General features: G+C 39.1%; 1 protein-coding gene across 1 annotated transcript in view; it reads right to left on the bottom strand.

Annotated features, from left to right (window-relative positions):
* The window catches only part of atg7 (ATG7 autophagy related 7 homolog (S. cerevisiae)), a 130,951-nt gene that overhangs the window by 112,688 nt on the left and 239 nt on the right, over positions 1–18,024 (bottom strand). The window contains exons 2-10 of the mRNA XM_052017351.1: positions 17,908–17,962; positions 14,773–14,890; positions 12,016–12,093; positions 8,526–8,642; positions 5,843–5,989; positions 4,137–4,225; positions 3,634–3,755; positions 2,698–2,788; positions 1,441–1,585 (exon numbers count right to left, since the gene is read on the bottom strand). Of these exons, the coding sequence (XP_051873311.1) occupies positions 1,441–1,585; positions 2,698–2,788; positions 3,634–3,755; positions 4,137–4,225; positions 5,843–5,989; positions 8,526–8,642; positions 12,016–12,093; positions 14,773–14,890; positions 17,908–17,962 (962 nt within the window). The remainder of the gene's footprint in view (positions 1–1,440; positions 1,586–2,697; positions 2,789–3,633; positions 3,756–4,136; positions 4,226–5,842; positions 5,990–8,525; positions 8,643–12,015; positions 12,094–14,772; positions 14,891–17,907; positions 17,963–18,024) is intronic.

Raw genomic sequence — 18,024 nt, 5'->3', positions numbered from 1 at the left:
CAAATCCATGCAAACTAATTAAATCACATAGCCTTATTCTATAATTTAAAAAAACAGAAAATGCTGGAAATACTCAGCAGATAAGGCTGCATCAGTGTAAAGAGAAACAAAGTTAACATTTTGGGTTGAAGAAACTTAATCCTTTTCTGTTTATCTTTCCAAAGATGCTGCCTGACCTGTTGAGTTTTTCCAGCATTTTCTGTTATAACTTCAGGATTTCCAGCATCTGTAAATTTGTTTTATATAATTTCAGCCTCATTCTGTTCTGTACATTTTCAATTTTTACAATTAAGCAAGCATAACGCAACCAATATTTTTTTCTTTTAAATGTAGTGAGGTGATGTGCATAAAACACATTTAATAGTAACTTTCAAAAAGGAATTGAATGCATCTTGCAAGGGAAAGAATTTAAGAATGTAAGGCTGTAGCGAAAGAGTTTACAAGTGGGATTAACTGCAGATCTCTTTGAAAGAATCATCATAGATCAGATGGACTTAATTACCCATTTTTATATGTATGATTCTGAGATTTTCATTATTAAAGGAAATTCTTTGTACATAATCCCCCAGCCCATAAAAACTAGTACTTGTTGACCAATATTCAAACTTAAAAGTAGAAAATATATTTAAGATGCATAATTTAAGATAGTATTAGTGTTAGGCTCTGTTTATAACTCACAAGGGTCATGGCAAAGTTTATTGCTACGGAAACAGTTCATACCAGATAAATACAAAATTTTACTAATTTCCATTCCATGGATTCCAATATTACCAGTCTTTTTAACTATCAAGTCTATTGACCCATGCTATCCAAATGTAGTCTAACTTTACATAATTACTCATAATAGATTACAGTATATAAACCACAATATTATCTTTTCTAGTGTGTGTCCTCATACAAGAGCACAGGAAAATAGGAGCAGGAGTACGGCATCAGGCCCTTCAAGCCTGTCCTCCCATTCAGTATGATCCTGGCTGATCTATGCTGGCCTCAACTCCTCTTCTGCACCATTTCTCCAAACCCCTCTATTCCTCCAACCATCAAATATTTACACCCCCCCCCCCCCCCCTTTGCTTAAAGTACTTCTAATGATCCAGGTTCTACCTCCTGCTTTAGACATGTGATTTGAAAGCAGTTATGAAAATAAGTCCTGATTTTAGCAAAAAGAATTTTTTTCTGATTTCAACTTATAATTGTAATGGATAATTGATAAATCCTCCAAGACAAAAAAAAACTACAGAAGGTAGTGGAGGCAGATGCTATTATAGTGTTTAAAATGCATTTGGACAGTTTCTTGGATAGGAAAGGATTAGAGGGAAATGGGCCTATTGTGTGCAGTTGGGATTGGCATTGTTATGCATCTTTGTGGGTCGAAAGGGCCCATTCCTATGCTGTTCATTTCTATGAAACTATGATAACCAGTAATAAAACATTCCTTACCATGAGAGTTCTTGCTACATTACAGCCTAGTGTCCCAGCTCCAAGCAGCAAGCACCGTGTAGTCACAACACTCTCCAGGTCAAGGGTTGGTACCAGGCGCCAACGCATTAATTTAAGATTGAGATCAACAGATGACTCAGCCAGCCTTCAGCACAAGAGAAAAAGAATAACATATCTGCCAAAATCCCCGAAATACTGCAACCTTCAGCTTACTTAGTGTTGTCCATTTTAAATAAATTGCATTATTTCCACTTGCAAAAAAAACTGCAAATGATGGAAATCTGAAATAGGAACAAAAAAAAGTGCTGGAGATGCTCAGAATGACAGAGGAGAGAAACTGAGGCAGTGATCTCTAACAAGTATTTACCACTCACTTTTAATCATATCTGATCTGTCTGGAGGTACAAAAAAAGAGATAAACGAGGGGAAAAGAGAGAAGAAAAAAAAACACAAATAAGAGAAATGGAGGGCTATGTGGGAGGGAAGGATTAGATAGATTTTAGAGCAGGATAAAATGTCGGCACAACATTGTGGGCCGAAGGGCCTGTACTGTGTTATAATGTTCTATGTTCTAATGCCGGAATAATGAGATGCAGAATAAGCAGTTGCTGGAATCTGAAATAAAAGAGAATGCTGGAAATATCCAGCAGTCTGGTAGTAGACAAGACAAGATCTTTATTAGTCACATGTACATTGAAACACACAGTGAAATACATCTTTTGCGTAGTAATTTTTGGAGGGGGGGGGGGGCAGCCCGCAAGTGTCGCCACGCTTCCGGCGCCAACATAGCGTGCCCACAACTTCCTAACCTGTACGTCTTTGGAATGTGGGAGGAAACCGGAGCACCCAGAGGAACCCCACACAGACACGGGGAGAACGTACAAACTCCTTACAGACAGTGGCCAGATTTGAACTCGGGTCGCTGGCGCTGTAAAGCATTACGCTAACCACTATGCTACCGTGCCCGGCACCTGAGGAGAGTGAAGAACTGAGGTAATGTGTCAGGTTGAGTTCCTTATAATTGTAATGGATATTTGATAAAGTAAATCCTCCCACACAATAAATCCAGTTCTGATGCAAACAGGAAAGGCTTGTTATTTGAAATTGTTGAATTCAGTATGGAGTGTGCCTAGTTGGAAGATGAATAGTTTTTCCTTATGCTTACATTATAAATATAGGGTAATCCTTTATACACACAGATCTGGATGAGTAAGTGAATACCAGGAATTTGATTGATAGAAAAAGGTGCTAATTTACCTCTTAGGATCCATACATTCACTGAGATTGACCATCCTTGGACCCAGACTTCCTTTCTGGTTTTTTTCCCAACCAACACACTTTGGACAACCTATAAATTCATTTTCAGATGTTAGAATTGCAGCTCACTCATAATGCCACATTTTGAAATGTAATGAAGTAAATGTTACGTCAATGGGTCAAGGGGTTCACTCCCGGTTAGTTCAGATGTGCATGAGGCCCATATTGTTCTGTGATACTGAATGGAACTTAAGGCCTTTTCTTTACCAGCTTTGCCAATCAAGCACAAAAATGAAATCTACTACGGGTTTGTAGACAAGAAAGGCTTGGGGGTGGGGGAGTGGGTAGGCAGATTCAGCATCAATCAGTAAGTAAATAGGTTGGGACAATGACTCGTTAGGGATTGGGAGAATGATATTTGTTAGGGAAATGTAATTGCATTGGGACGGAGGTAAAAACTGATAGAGGGGTAGGGGAGTTACTCCTGAGTGGAGGCAACATGCTGAAATAGACTTTGGGCACTGTGATGGCTTGCTTCTGCCTCAGTGGCTTGTGGAACGAAAATTATATATGAAAAAACACTAATGGTGACATCCTGGCATTTGTTGCACCACTGGATGCCAACTGTACACGTCTGGGTTTAGTACAGCTAATACAGGAAGAACCTGGAAGAATAACGATTGCTCACTTTGAGATATTTGCAGTAATTTCCCAATACATTACATGGAGACTGAATGTTGCAGCACACAAACACATGGCAATATGCAATTTCTTACCATGTCTATTTCCACAAATAACATGGGTATCAAGCAACTACTAAAGTACTGAAAACTCAACAGACTTTGATCAAAGTACAAAAATAACCAGAAATTTCTTGCCATACAGTACCATGAAAAACCTTTTTCAGGTTCTTCAGCATGACTGATCAACAGTTACCTGTGACAGATGCCATTCGTGGAAGTTTTATTTCAAAGATGATGCTGTGCCGGATGTCTCTGACCCCTTGCATAGTTCGATCTCTAAAGCAGAGAACTTCAAGTGAGTCCAGAAAGCTACCCCTATCGTCACAGGGAAAAGCAATTAAATCATAGAACTCTTTCCAAACAGAAAGAAACAGACACAATTGTACACTGCATTTCACTATCTTAAGAGTGTAACAACCAATATAATAAACTGTAAAGAACAGACCTCATTCTAGTGACTTGCACCTCATTCACAGGAGGGGTAAGTCACTAGTAATATCAGAAGACTCTGCAGGTATGCTACAATAACAATTTTACAATCTAAGCCACGTTGAACAACCATACTATATTGTCCATTACACAATATTCTCCCCCTTTTCAATTTTTTATATAATGCTTTCAAATGTAACAAAATATTTCCCGAAGAAGAGTTCTTTCCAAAGTATTAATACAGAATATAAACATTAAAGAATTTACCAGTTGTAGGCTATGAGGACCAGAAGGTTTCGCAGAGGCCATCCTGGATACTGGGTTAAGGTACAAGGATCATAGACACCAACCGTGACCTGTAAAAGATTATTTTTAACAGGGAGTTGGTGACAGCAATGCAAAATGAAGACAGCAAAACTAACAATGTAAAGTTGCCCACCACAGTAAAATTCTACAAAATCAACTTATTGTAACAAGTTACATACTCTTAGCAGGAGCCCAAGAGGAGACAAATGGCCCAAGTTTAGATGATAATTTATTCTGATAGGTTGACGACTGTACTCCCTTTTTGCCTTGATATATCAGATACATCTTTTGAAGTCTTTGATAAAATAAGATTTCAAGTGATGAATGTGAGATTTTAAAAAATATTTTCCTACCTACGACAAGTTCTGTTGGCTTGGGGGGAGTAAAATGAGAGTAAAGGCCATCCCCGATTTACGAATGTCGAATATAGACCGCTACATATGAACGAGTTCCCACAATATTATTAAATTCAAGAGTCTGACATACATACATACATTCATTCCTACAAATGGCAAAACTAGTTTCTTCTCTTTCTCCACTTTTAGTGGTTGTTCTCTTTTATCAGTCTTATATTCTTTTGATGGCATTTATTACAATATTGAGGCATGGGTATCATATTGAGTGATTTTTGTGCATTTTCCAACTTACAGACAAAAATCGACTTATGGACATCTGTAAAAACGGAACCCTGTTTGTTATCTGAGGATGGCCTGAAGTCTCAGTGCTTTCCAAAGGATGGAGCACCGACTCAGAATTTCACAAGGTCACAAGACAAAGGAGCAGAAGTAGGCCATTCGGCCCATCGAGTCTGCTCCATGAGCTAAACTATCTATTCCTATCTAGCCCCAATTTCCGGCCTTATCCCCATATCCCTTGATACCTTGACTAATTAGATATCTATCAACCTCCTCCTTAAACACCACCAATGATTGGGCCTCCACAGCTGTACGTGGCAAAGAATTCCATAATTTCACTACCCTCTGGCTAAAGAAATTTCTCCTCATTTCTGTTTTAAACCGGTACCCTCTAATTCTAAGATTGTACCCTCTAGTCCTGGACTCACCCACCAGAGAAACAGCTTAACCACATCTACTCTGTCAGTCCTTTCAACATTCTAAATGTTTCTATGAGGTCCCCTCTCATTCTTCTGTACTCCAATGAATACAGTCCAAGAGCTGACAAATGCTCATCATAAGTAAGCCCTTTCATTCCGGGAATCATCATCGTAAATCTTTTGGGAAAAAAATGAATAGAACAAGAGTAGAACTTTATAGTTCAATCCTGCTCAACTGCAAACTGAAATACTCTTGCTTCATACATGCTGAATCCTACAGCTTAACATACAGCACTTGGACAGATCAATGCATAAAATGCATGTTACTTTATTTCCAGTAGAACAAGTTGCTTTTTCTCAAATAGGAAGATCTGCTTAGCAGCAAATGACTGTATTGCTGTTGCACAACAACAATAGCAGCAGCAGTATATAAATGAATAACATCTGCAAAGTTACACTGGGTTATCCCAGCACGAGCAGGGTAGCACGGGACTGCCGAGTTGTTAATAAGCAGTCAAAAGCTGCTCTGCTAAAATAATTCAGAACCACCTTCACTAACTCACCAAAACATTTTTTTTAATTACACACCTAATCCTTTGATGTAAATTTGTACCTTGGTCTGACCTTTGAAAAATTCATTCCAGTTTCTCAAAGATGTCAATGAAACAGAATCTTCTGTGTATTTGGCCAGAAAATAAGGAATCGCTGTAGTTTCCTCCTTTTGGCAAAGTTCATCGTAAGCTTCTTGGAGAGTCTGGATCTAATTAAGTAACAAAAAGAAATCAGCAAATAACACAGGCAGTTTTGCACAAATTTTGACCTAATGGAACCTGTAAAGTGATATAGGTTTCAAAGGAAAAATTCAAAACTGTAATACTGTTTTATAACTGTTATTTTGGTGCAATAACAAAAACTCACTTCAAAATGTAAACCTCTGAATGGAGGAAATAAAACAGACATGTTGCTCAGTCAGACACCTCATTGAGTTTATCCAGTGTGTAGGTGAGCCAGACCAGAATTATGTAGGTCCTGGTTCAGCATCAGGTATATGCAGAATGAGCTGATCATACCAGGATACAGGTAGGAGCACACATGGCCCCAGTTTTCCAGGGCTGGTGAAGAAACCAGGGCGGGAAAAGATCTGGAGAAAGGGAAAAAGATTTGTAGAAGTGTTGATGACTGAGAGAAAAAAAAGAGGCTGAGTAAGTGGGGAGAACATGTGTGAAATCTAGAGACCTTATAATGAGTAATTGTGAAAGTTTAACCTAGATCTTGGATTAATAACAAAGACTCAAACATAATGTGTGTAGAAGTAACAGGAATAACTTCAGCCCAGTCTTTTGCTCCAGACAGAATATGGAACAAACACAGAAGCCTAAACACCCCGATTCATACTTTGTGAGGCAGAAGATTTTTAATTAGAGTCAGAGAGATGCAGCATGGAAACAGGTCCTTCTGCCCATTGAGTCCATACCAACCACCTGCACCAATCCTATATCAATACTTTTTTTTGTTCTCCCCAGATTGTACCACTCACTCACACACTGGGGACAATTTACAATGGCCAATTAACCTACCAACCCACACGCCTTTGGGATGTGGGAGGAAACTGGAGCACCCGGGGGGGGGGGGGAACCCTACATGGACACAGGCAGAACATGCAAACTCCACACAGACAGTGCCGGAGGTCAGGATTGAACCCCGGTCTCTGGCACTGTGAGGCGGTGGCCCGACTAGCTGCATCACTGTGGCGCTCAATTTTCCCCAGAGTTCATCCAGTAGAATTTATTGCCCTCCTTCACTGGTGCCAAGGGTGGAGGGTCACCTTCTTACACCACTGCTGTTCCCTGTGGTAAAGGGACTCCCACTGTGCAGTTGGTTGAGAAATCTCCAGGAACAAAGGCCCGTTGCTAACCTGATTGGTTAAAGAGCCTCGCTGGTACCTTCTGGACTCACAGATGCCATTCTGACAAACAATTCAAATTGGAGCAAGTCTTGGCTCAATGGCCCGTAAAAATCCTGTGGGCAGTTGTCAACTAGGTGAACTGCTAACCACACAGTTGGGACTAGTAATTTCAATGGCAGACAAATAGGGAACTAGGGAATGGAAACCAAGGATTCTCACTAGAACAAAGGGAAAGGGCTTCAAATTGATGGTCATTAGACAGTCAGATACTTCACATGTGGATACTAAAATTTGAATTTCAGAAGGGAAAGGGAGTAAATATTTGAAATTTAGAGAGATTGGGCCTATTTAAAAAGTGCCATTGATTACATGGTTATGGTTTCAAGGTTAACATTTGTAAGTTTTATTATTAATGCTTGTTTCCGGTAAAATATTACATTACCAGTTTGATGACCAGATATGCATAGAAAATTAGCCAGAAATGGATTTTTGACAGTGATGAGGTGAGTCACTATCACTATTAGTTATCAATGCAATTTCAAGGTTATCATTAGTTACACTAGTATTCCCCCTCTACTTCTGAATCCAACTTCCTCCATCAAACGTTCTTTTCCATGTATATCCTGCTCAAGGTAGTTTCCTAATTCTTGGAATATGATATAAAATCTAGATGGCTGGAGACAAGAGTCTGAAGGTAATGAACAGGAAAAAATACTTAAATTAGCAAGATGTGTCCATAGGGACCTGCCTTGGTGACTCTACAGCATACTTACCAACTGGCATATGTGGTTCTGTACCTCAAGATCCAAGTATGCCAATGTCACAAATATAGATGGCTATGCTATATAAATATGCAATTAAAATATATTAATAGATTTAGTGAAAAGGCAAATTGAGTACATTGCAGTTAAATGTGATGCAAACCACTTTAGGCCTAAAAAAAGGATCAGAGCCATTTTAAATGGTGAATAGGAAACCTGGAGATGCAGAGAGACGTGACGTTAAATTATTAAAATATGAAAGCTCATGGACAAAAATAACAAAGCTAATTATCTTTTCTCTTGGGTTCTTTTCATTTATAGGAAGCATTGTTGCTCAGCAATAAATTGGGCTCAACACTGATTGTGCAGGGTCAGTTACTTGACTTGCTCCAGCTCTCACCATTCATGCATTCATCACCAGAGAAGTGGCAAAAATGAAAGCTTTCTTAACCAAACTCAAGACAACTGAAAAATAGTTTCAGCCATTCAAATCATGCATTTCCTTTCATTCACATTTTGAATGCCGGGTTCTGTTAATAAAAGAAATTGCACAAATTCAAAGTATGCTTTGACTTTTATCCTTGGGGACATTACAAAAGTCCTGAAGGAAATCATCCATTCATTAATACCTGACTTGTAGAGAACTTGTCTGCCAAGCTGACTGGTGGCTGAACTATGGGTATCGCTTCCGTGAAGCACAATGCAGGAAATGCAAACCAGTAGTAGAAATGATACTTTTTTAAATCCTGCAAAATATAATCAAACAGTTTGAATCAAACAGAATTAGCTTCCATAACAAAAATTTAAAATTTACAAAACATCTTGGTATTTCCCAGAATATTCATGTATTTGTTCAATCGTCAGGCTGAATACTTTCCAATGCTTTGTGGAACATAATGAAAGAGACAAGCAATTCAGCTGCAGCAAACAGAAAGGAGCCTGTCTTCACCAAAAGTTCTTAAATATATACTTCCAGCAGAATCACTGGAATGTTTTTGCTTTCATGAGAAAGTTTCAAAGCTTTTAACGTAACCTCAGCAAACACCAGGTAGCAGGACAGATCAGGAATCAAACCTCAACATCCATTTTTTTTTCCTGGCTCAGCCTCTCAGGCCCACCATGCAACATGGTCTTCATTCCTCTCCCCCTCCCCCTGCCCTAAACAAAAAGAACATTATACTTCCAAAACCCATCCATGTCAATATTTAGTCAAACCTCAAGTTCACACAATCCTGGAGTTTGGTCAAAGTGATGAATTTTTGGTCAAAGTCAAACAAATTAAATGCAGTTCTTTAAATACTCCTTTTTTTTAAAAAAAAACCTGAATGAACTGAGAGTAGCACTGTTTCAGAGAGTATTATCATACCAACTTTCAGCAGCTTTTTATTTAAAATGATGTAGCTGACAGCCAGTGAAGAAACCAGCTTCAAGTTTGCAACCCATCACCACATTGCAACTTGGGAGGCTACAGAGCAAATAAGTCAAAAGCCTGGTGATGGATATTTAGAAAATGTGCTCTGTTATTTATGAAATATTGCAGGAGTGTTAGTTTTCTGTGCAAATTGTTATTCTTAAGAAAACATTCTTCATTTAATTGTTTAAGGTTGACTGTAAACATGAATTTGCTAACCATTATTAATATGTGTCACTAACTGGACGCTCAAGACTTTAAAATAGATAACTCAGTATAATGAGGCAAAGAAGAAATGTAACAGTTGGTATTCTACTCTGCAACATTAACATTTTTCACCCCAATTTTCAAATATTTTGTCTTTCATTAATTTGTTTTCTGTACATATCATCTGCATGTAATATGAATAGCTAGATTTTAAGAATTACAAAGATAGAGTCATCACAAACATCATAGAAAGCAGCAATTGTTTATCAGCATGGTATGTGTGTGTGTGAGAGAGACAGACAGAGAGACAGAGAATCAGAAACAAAACATTGATCCATTTGACTGGTAGTTTAGTTTGTAATGGTAGCTATTTCCAGATAGATGACTTCAGGAAAGATCATAATGATATGACTTTTTCAGTTTGTGCTAATTAGTCATTCATAGTAATGATGTAGTTACAAATCAGATATTGGACCAATGTGGTGAATTGCACAGTTAAATTATTAAAAACTGAAAAAAAATTATGATGGAGCAAATAAAGTGTGAGTGGCACCTGATGTTTTAGGTATATAGATAATGAAACAGACGAAGTAGACATTTGTGTTGTCACCTTGGCCCAGCAGAATAGCGCTAGAACTTGTGTTTATCTAAAGGACAATGCTGAAAAGTTGCACATTTAACACCGCCTACATTGTTTGCCTAAAGAGCCAGGTCACAGGGATAATCCAGGCAGAGGCCACGGTGAGGCTTGGGGAAATCAGCCCAAGCTCCAGGTACCCTACATGCTGCCACCATAATCAGAGAGTTGTGGGTTCAAATGCAACTCCCAAGGTTTGAGCATATAACGTAAGCTAACATTTCAGTGCAATACCAAGGGAGTATTCTTAAGTCAGAGATGTGGCCCTTCTGAAGTGTTACTAAAGTATCGTGTGGTTTGCCTGTCTAGGTTGATACACAAATTCACATCTCTTTTTGGAAAAGATAGCCACCCTCCCCAACCAAACATATTATCAGCCCTCCCTACATTTCCCACCCCCTAATCATCTCCCCAACCAACTCAACCCCTGTTCCATCACTCTCTTCAAACCACCCTTCTCCTCCCTACACCTCCTCAATTCCGGAAAACCACCTGCCCCCAGCCTGACACACCTTCCCCAACAGCCGAACACCCCCATACCCACCCATTCCCCAATCTGTCACTACACCCAGACCTTACCAACAACACCCACACACCATGCAACTAGACACACCCTCCTCACTATAGATCTGTATAGATCTATTGGAGGATCTGTCCTGGGCCCAATACATTGATGCAATCACGAAGAAGGCATGCTGGAGGCTCTACTTCATTAGGGGTTTGAGGAGATTTGGTACGCCACCAAAGACTCTTGCAAGTTTCTATAAATGTGCCGTGGAGAGCATACTGACTGGTTGCATCACAAGCCGGTATGGAGGTTCCAATGCACAGGATTGCAAGAGGCTTCAGGGGTTTGTAGACTCAGCCAGCTCCATCACAGGCACAACCCTCCCCACCACTGAGGACATCTTCAAGAGGTGGTGCCTCAAGAAGGTGGCATCCATCACCAAGGACACTCAGCATCTGGGACATGCCTTCTTCTCATTACTACCGTCATGGAGGTGGTACAGGAGCCTGAAGAGCCACACTCAATGATGCAGAAACAGGTTCCTCCCCTTTGCAATTATATTTCTGAATGGTCCATGAACCTATAAACACCATCTCATTATTCCTTTTATTTGCACTATTTATTTCGTAATTTATAGTAAATTTTATGCCTTTGCACTGTACTGCTGCCAAAAAACAAATTTCACATCATAAAACAGTGATAATAAATCAGATTCTGATCTCGCCCTCCTCATCACCTGCCTATCACAACTTCCGTCCTCCCAGTAAACCCCATGCTTTTCCAAACAACTGCGACAGACCCACCCACTCCCCAACCACACCTTCCATCCTGCCTGCCTTCCATCCAATCAGACCCACTAATGCATACCCTCCCCCATACACCCTCTTGATCACATCCAACAGGTGATCAACATCCCTTTGCCCTCTCAATTTTCAGGACAATGGCTTCTTCAATCAAAAATGCCCTGAAAACTCACATAGAACATATAAAATTCATTGGCTGTTACTGTGCACAAATTGACTGCCAAACTACAACAAATGAAAAAGAAAGTAATTTGTTCAGCATGGAGCAATTTGATTCCCTGACAACATGGAGATGCAAGTTCTTCATAAACATTTATGCTTCAACCGACACTGCTGAAAACAAATGAATTAGTCAAATACATTGCAAGATTAACACAGTACTAACACTGCTAAGGAACACTGTTCAAAATGGTTATGATAGGATCTGATTAATTTTAAAATATTGTAATGTAAACAGATTAAAATCAGTTCTAGGAATCATTTCTGGTTATCACATTTTACAAAACTAAAAGGTTCTGAAAAACATTACTGTTGTTTAATAAAAAATACTCACAGCATAAGTCAACAGAAGAAAAGTGCTCAACAATGAAGGATCCTCAATTGCTCTTCCAGATTTAATAGCTTCCCAAATCTACAGGAGCAATAATTACATTTGACTTGGAGGGTGACAAATAGAAAACACTCTAAATAGATCATGAATGGCTAAGAATAGAGTTCCATTTGTTTGAGCTTCCAGAATCTGAACATAACCATATACTTGAGCAGCAAAATGTCATAAAAAAGCAGATATGCTGGAAACACTCAGCAGGTGTGGCAGCAGTGATAAGATAAACAAATTTAACAATTCACGTTGAAGATCCTTTGTCTTCAACTTGACATATTAATTCTATTCCTCTTTGTATAGATGCTGACTGTCCTGCTGAGTGTTTCTAGCATTTTCTATTATTTATTTCAGACTTTCAGCAATCGCAGGTCTATGATATTCAGTTTCCATTATAACTCATTCTAGACTAAAAAGTTGTGACTGTAATGTACCTTATTTCAAACATATATGTGGAGGGCTGGAAGATGCAATCTTATTTCAGTCCTCAGTAATAATATAACAATATCACACAGAGTCAATAATGTCCAATAATTGAGCAACTGGTTTGACTTAACTCTAGCGCTAGAGTTTCAAAGGAACAGCAAAAGCACAGGTGAGAGTCTGGGGCACTGGGGTGACACAGGCCCGATCACCACCTGTTGCTGGCTGTCAGTGCTGAAGTGATGCTGGGTCTTGAACTGAAATGTCGACAATCCCTTTGCCTCTACAGATGCTGCCTGACCCACTGAGTTCCTCCAGCAGCTTGTTTTTTGCTCCAGATCCCAGCATCTGCAGTCTCTTGTGTCTCTGGCAGATTTTCTGGCCCATTGCATGAAATTCCTATTAACACCCCAACGTACTTTCAATGCACTTTTTTTTAAAATTATATATTACACATAATTATAATATATCTTCCAGTGAACCCAGTAAGTTTAAAAGGTGTATGGGCACCAGGGCCCCAGCAAGTTTCAGGAGAATGTGGAAAATATCACCTGTGCAGAGATACTGAACTATCAGGATGAAAAACACGATGAAGCTGGAGAAACTCAGCAGGCCTGGCAGCGTCCATGGAGAAAAGCAGGCGGTCAACATTTCGGGCCAGGACCCATCTTCAGGACTGAAGACAGGAAAAGGGGAAGCCCAGTATATAGGAGAGAAAAGCAGAGCAGTGATAGGTGGACAAAAGAGGGGAGGCAGGGTGGGCACAAGGTGGTGAGAGGTAGATGCAGGTAAGAGATAGTGACAGGTAGGTGCGGGGGAGGAAGGGAGAGCAGATCCACCAGGGAATGGGTCAAAGGTAAGAAGAGGGAGGAAAAAAAGAGGCTGGGAAAAGGAAGAAGAGAAGAAGCATGGTGGTTGGGGGGGGGGGGGGGGGGACGAGGGGGGGGCGGGGGGGGGGGGTGGGAATTACCTGAAGTGGGAGAATTCATGCTTTACTCCACGGATGCTGCCTGGCCTGCTGAGTTCCTCCAGCATCACAGTGTTTTTCATCTAGATTCCAGCATCTGCAGTCCTTTGTTTCTCTGAACTATCAGGATTTCTGATTAATCACATAGTGGATTATTGGAGTCTTACTGTATATAAATCATTGATTGCAGGAGGGGTCAGAGTGTTGGAATTCTTATATGAATATAGGTGCAAAGGCATGCTACTATGGGGATATTTTGTCTCTCAAAAGTGTTTTTCTTTTGTCTGTAGAGTTACCCAATAGCAATGCTTAGAAAGCCGAGTGAATTGGAGGAAATGAAGTATAGCCAAAAACTTTGTTAGCTTTGTTTCCAACTAATCTTATAGTAATTTTAGTACAACTTTTTGCAAGTTAATTCCAGATTATCAAAGCACAGTCTTTAATCAGACAGGACTTTACTGTCTGTCCAGCATATCATCACATCTTGGTGAAAGAAAAACCACAATCAACAATTCATATTGATTCAGCTCAGGCCTCTTTCTAGATGAATTTAGTGAAAAGGGATTTATGTGGATCAGTTAATCCACATCAGTTGCACACAGTAAAAAGGGGGACCAAAAAGACATCAATTAGACATTTTCAGTTCATCAGTCGACTGTGACTTATGTGGTAGCATCCTTGCCCGAGTCGAAAGGTTGCAGAATCAAATCCTACACCACTAACCTGAGCACAGAAAGCTAGATAGACAGTTCAGTGCAACACTAAAAGAGTCATAGACTGTCAGAGATGGTTTCAGGATAAGATATTAGGCCAGGGTCATGTCTGGCTTCTCAAATGGACATTGCAAGGTTCCGTACATCATTATAATAAAAAGGGAAGCAGTATTATCCATTGTAAGTTGGGAAATATTTACCTCTCAACCAACAAAAAGATGATCTGCTGATTATTGTAATGAATTTCTAAAAGCTTGTTGCACTCAAATTGGCTGGTGTGTTTCCTGGACACAGAAAAATCTGCAGATGCTGTAATCTGAAGAGAGGAGGAAAGTTTCTTTGGGGTAGGCATCCACTTCACAGTGGAGCAGCAAAACAAAGACAAAAAATTCTGCAGATGCTGTATTTCTTATGTTACAAGTGCAACAACAAAATTACTTCATTGGCTGTAAAGTCCTTTGGGAGTCTTGAGGTAATGAAAGGCACTACCCCCTTTTTTACTCTCCTCAAACCATATTACACAAAACTGTATTTTTTAAATTCTGACATCTTATAAAATGCCCAGTTTCCTTTAATGAATAAGGAACCCTTCCTTTTGCCATTTACCTCCAATCCCATTTGCTCCAGCAAGGCCTTCTTATCAGTGGATTTAAATAACTGTAGAGTATTGGTGTTGTACAGAGTCCCAAAAACAGGGCAACATCGAGGTGAAGTCACAGCATTCCTAAGTGAACATACAAAATATTTTTCAAGCAATATGACAGAACTTCTGTCACAATTGAACCATGTGCTATTAGTCTGGATTGAACTATCATTTGATTAGAGACCTATGAAATCCACAGGGCATCAAGCAACCTCCATCATAAAAAGCTAATGAATATTGTTTTTTCTTAATAAACACGTGAGCATGTTTTTTTATTCCCCAAATTGGAGAGCAAGCCCCTTGCCGGTTAAGTCCATCACTATTCCATATGGACTGCAATCCTCTAATATTCAATTGCAGAATAAGCAGGGTTGGTGGTAGGATCGTGGGTTCACTAGGATAGGAAGGCAATATTATGCAAGGAACAGACTTGTGATTATTAGTCACTGGCTTCTGCTGGTGTAAGTACGCAGATGGGAACGGCATTAGATGTAGCTGTGATGCAATCCTCTCCCCAATCACACCCACCCTACTTCACCAAAATAGCCCATGACACTCACGGCTCACCATAGCCGTGCAACTTAACCGCAAGGTATCCAAAATTGTGAAAAGGCAGCAACATCTTTAAGGGAGGGGAACAAATTAATAAATGTGGCTCTGATCTTGGGTGCAGTTACGTCAGATTTGACTACATTACTTTAACGGTCCTGGTGACGAAACACCATAGCTGCTTCATCACTTGGTACATTTTATGATAACAGCAGCAACTTCAAAAGCAGAACAAAAAGTAAATGTTACAATTGGCAAAATCATAAAATGTAATTCAGAAAAGCAAGTGAAAACTTAGAAGTGGGACCAAAAAATATTGCTTTATTAATAATTATTAACAATAATTATTTAATAAAGCATTTTCATTGTATTATCTTGTGAAATGGATAGAAATTAACTGCTCTCCCTGCTAACCCACATGGAAGCATCAAACTACAATCATTTTGTGTTTAAATTTACCAGGATCTGGATGTCACCTGTAGGACCAGCATTTATTGTCCATCCTTGATAGCCCTTAAGAAGAGAGTCACCTTCTTAAACCGTGGCAGTCCTGACGAAGGTACTCGCACAGTATGTTTGGGATGTTCCAAGACAAAGATCCAGCAACAAGGACTGGTAAACTCTAAATACTGGCGTTGTTATTTTCATATACATTTACCCTAATAAATAAAACTACTGGAGAGAAGTCTGAATCTAAGAAAATATTAGAGCATTAATTTTCAGATTGAAGTTTGTTTATCCAATTGCACAATTGTGCAAATAAAAAGGGGCAGGTTTATGCTGCTCTCATGTCTAAATCCATTTCCAATGGAAATATCTGCTTCATTTCTGTTTACTGTGCAGGGGAGCAGGAGTGGTGGGGGCAGAAGCAAACCAACTACACATGCAGAATTTTTTCTAAAGTTACAATCTTTGCATAATTGCATAAGTGCAAAGTAGTCTGTCCACGGACCTTCCTACTGATGTTCACACTTGTAGCACTCAAAGTACAGGGATAGACAGCCAGATTAAGCCAAACATAACCAAATTCCACAACGATGAGCCTAACTCACATACTATTTATCATTGGCAATTTGGTTTAGAGAAAAAATACAAAAATCCAAACCATAGATTTGGCTCCCCTCACAGCATAACTACTGTATGGTCATTCATACTGCATATGTTCCCTTCACAACACTCTCCTGATAGTAAGCAACCTTGTGGAATAAACCAGACTAGGTCAATTTACTTGGTTTACAATGCATTTACTTCAGTTTTTGCCTTACAAAGAACACAAAAAGAAACACTTAATTGAAGATCTTAGATGAACATGTGTGGTTATGCTCAAAGCAACTGTTTTGATCATTACACACCTTAATCCTTTGAATTTCAGATTACTCCAGTTATTCATTAGGATTTCCATTTTATATGACACATTATAGAATTCTATTATAAGTAGAATGTCAAATCTCAGCAAGAGCATTCCAAAATCTACAAAAGCACATTTGTTAATCTTAAACTAGTGATGGGCCACAATCTTCTGATCAATGAAAATGAAAACTCAGGTGCAGTTGTCTTTGAATGGGTGAGTAGCATTCCAAAGGAACAATAACAAAACTGAAAATAGCCGAATTAGACAGCCTATCCTTATAATTTATGCCTAACAATTTTACTGGCATTTCATATCAGTGGTACTAATGCTTATTGTTAACAAAGTACCATACTTCATGGCACAGTTTATCACAAGTACAAACATTTTTATCAATGTCTTGTACTGATTATCTCACCACAAATTGTAGTTTTAACAATTTACTTGTTTTAACTGATTTACTATTCTAAATTAGTAGCACTGTTGTACATTTAATAACCTATTGCTCCATTAACCAATAGTCATCATAAAATATTGTGATACTTTGCCAATTTAAAAAAAGAATAACTGAAACTGAAGACCATTCCTGTAATGTAATACCTCCTGCACCGAATGGGGATCACTGGAGCAACAGAATACTATTTCACTATAACACCCCAAAACATTTCCCAATTTTAAGTGATCTTGTATTACCGGTGACACTTCAATAATAATTTGCCTTCGACAACACAGTTCTTGTTTATTTTTCCTCCCAAATGGGGCATTGAGAACTAAAGAGTAAAGATAAATAACTTAAGTTTGTATAGTTGTAAATACCGGACTGAACATCAGCCAGATACTGTGCCACAAGTTGTGAAGTTTCAAGACAAATGAAATGAGGTTTACAAACGACATCAGGTTTATAGACAACAGCAAATTGCTTCCTGTCAGCTTTATTGACAGTGGCAATAAAGATACTTATGTATTTTTGCAACCAAAGTCGAATCAGTGAAGGGGAAACGTATACTGACACCACATTAAGACACTGGTACAGTGATTTACGGGTAGCTAAAGAGCTGCAGATCTAAGCACAATTAAAATTGAGATCTACCGATTCCCTTGTTTATATCTAAGAGGCAGAGATCAAACAGAACATAATGCACTGAAACATCCCAACGAACGCGAGCAAAATAACTGATGTAGCCATTGTACAATTACTCACACATCAAACGCACTGAACTCCAAAGTTAGTCGGGTTGGCAGACCAGCCGGATCACCTTTCGAACAAGAAAATACAGTTTAATTCCTGTCACTTCCAGCTGGACCAGAGAATAAAACC

The sequence above is a fragment of the Pristis pectinata genome, chromosome 6 (genome assembly GCF_009764475.1).
Source record: "Pristis pectinata isolate sPriPec2 chromosome 6, sPriPec2.1.pri, whole genome shotgun sequence".
In the NCBI taxonomy this organism is placed as follows: domain Eukaryota; kingdom Metazoa; phylum Chordata; class Chondrichthyes; order Rhinopristiformes; family Pristidae; genus Pristis; species Pristis pectinata.
Note: the sequence above shows the minus strand (reverse complement) of the source record. Positions and strands in the feature narration are given on the sequence as shown.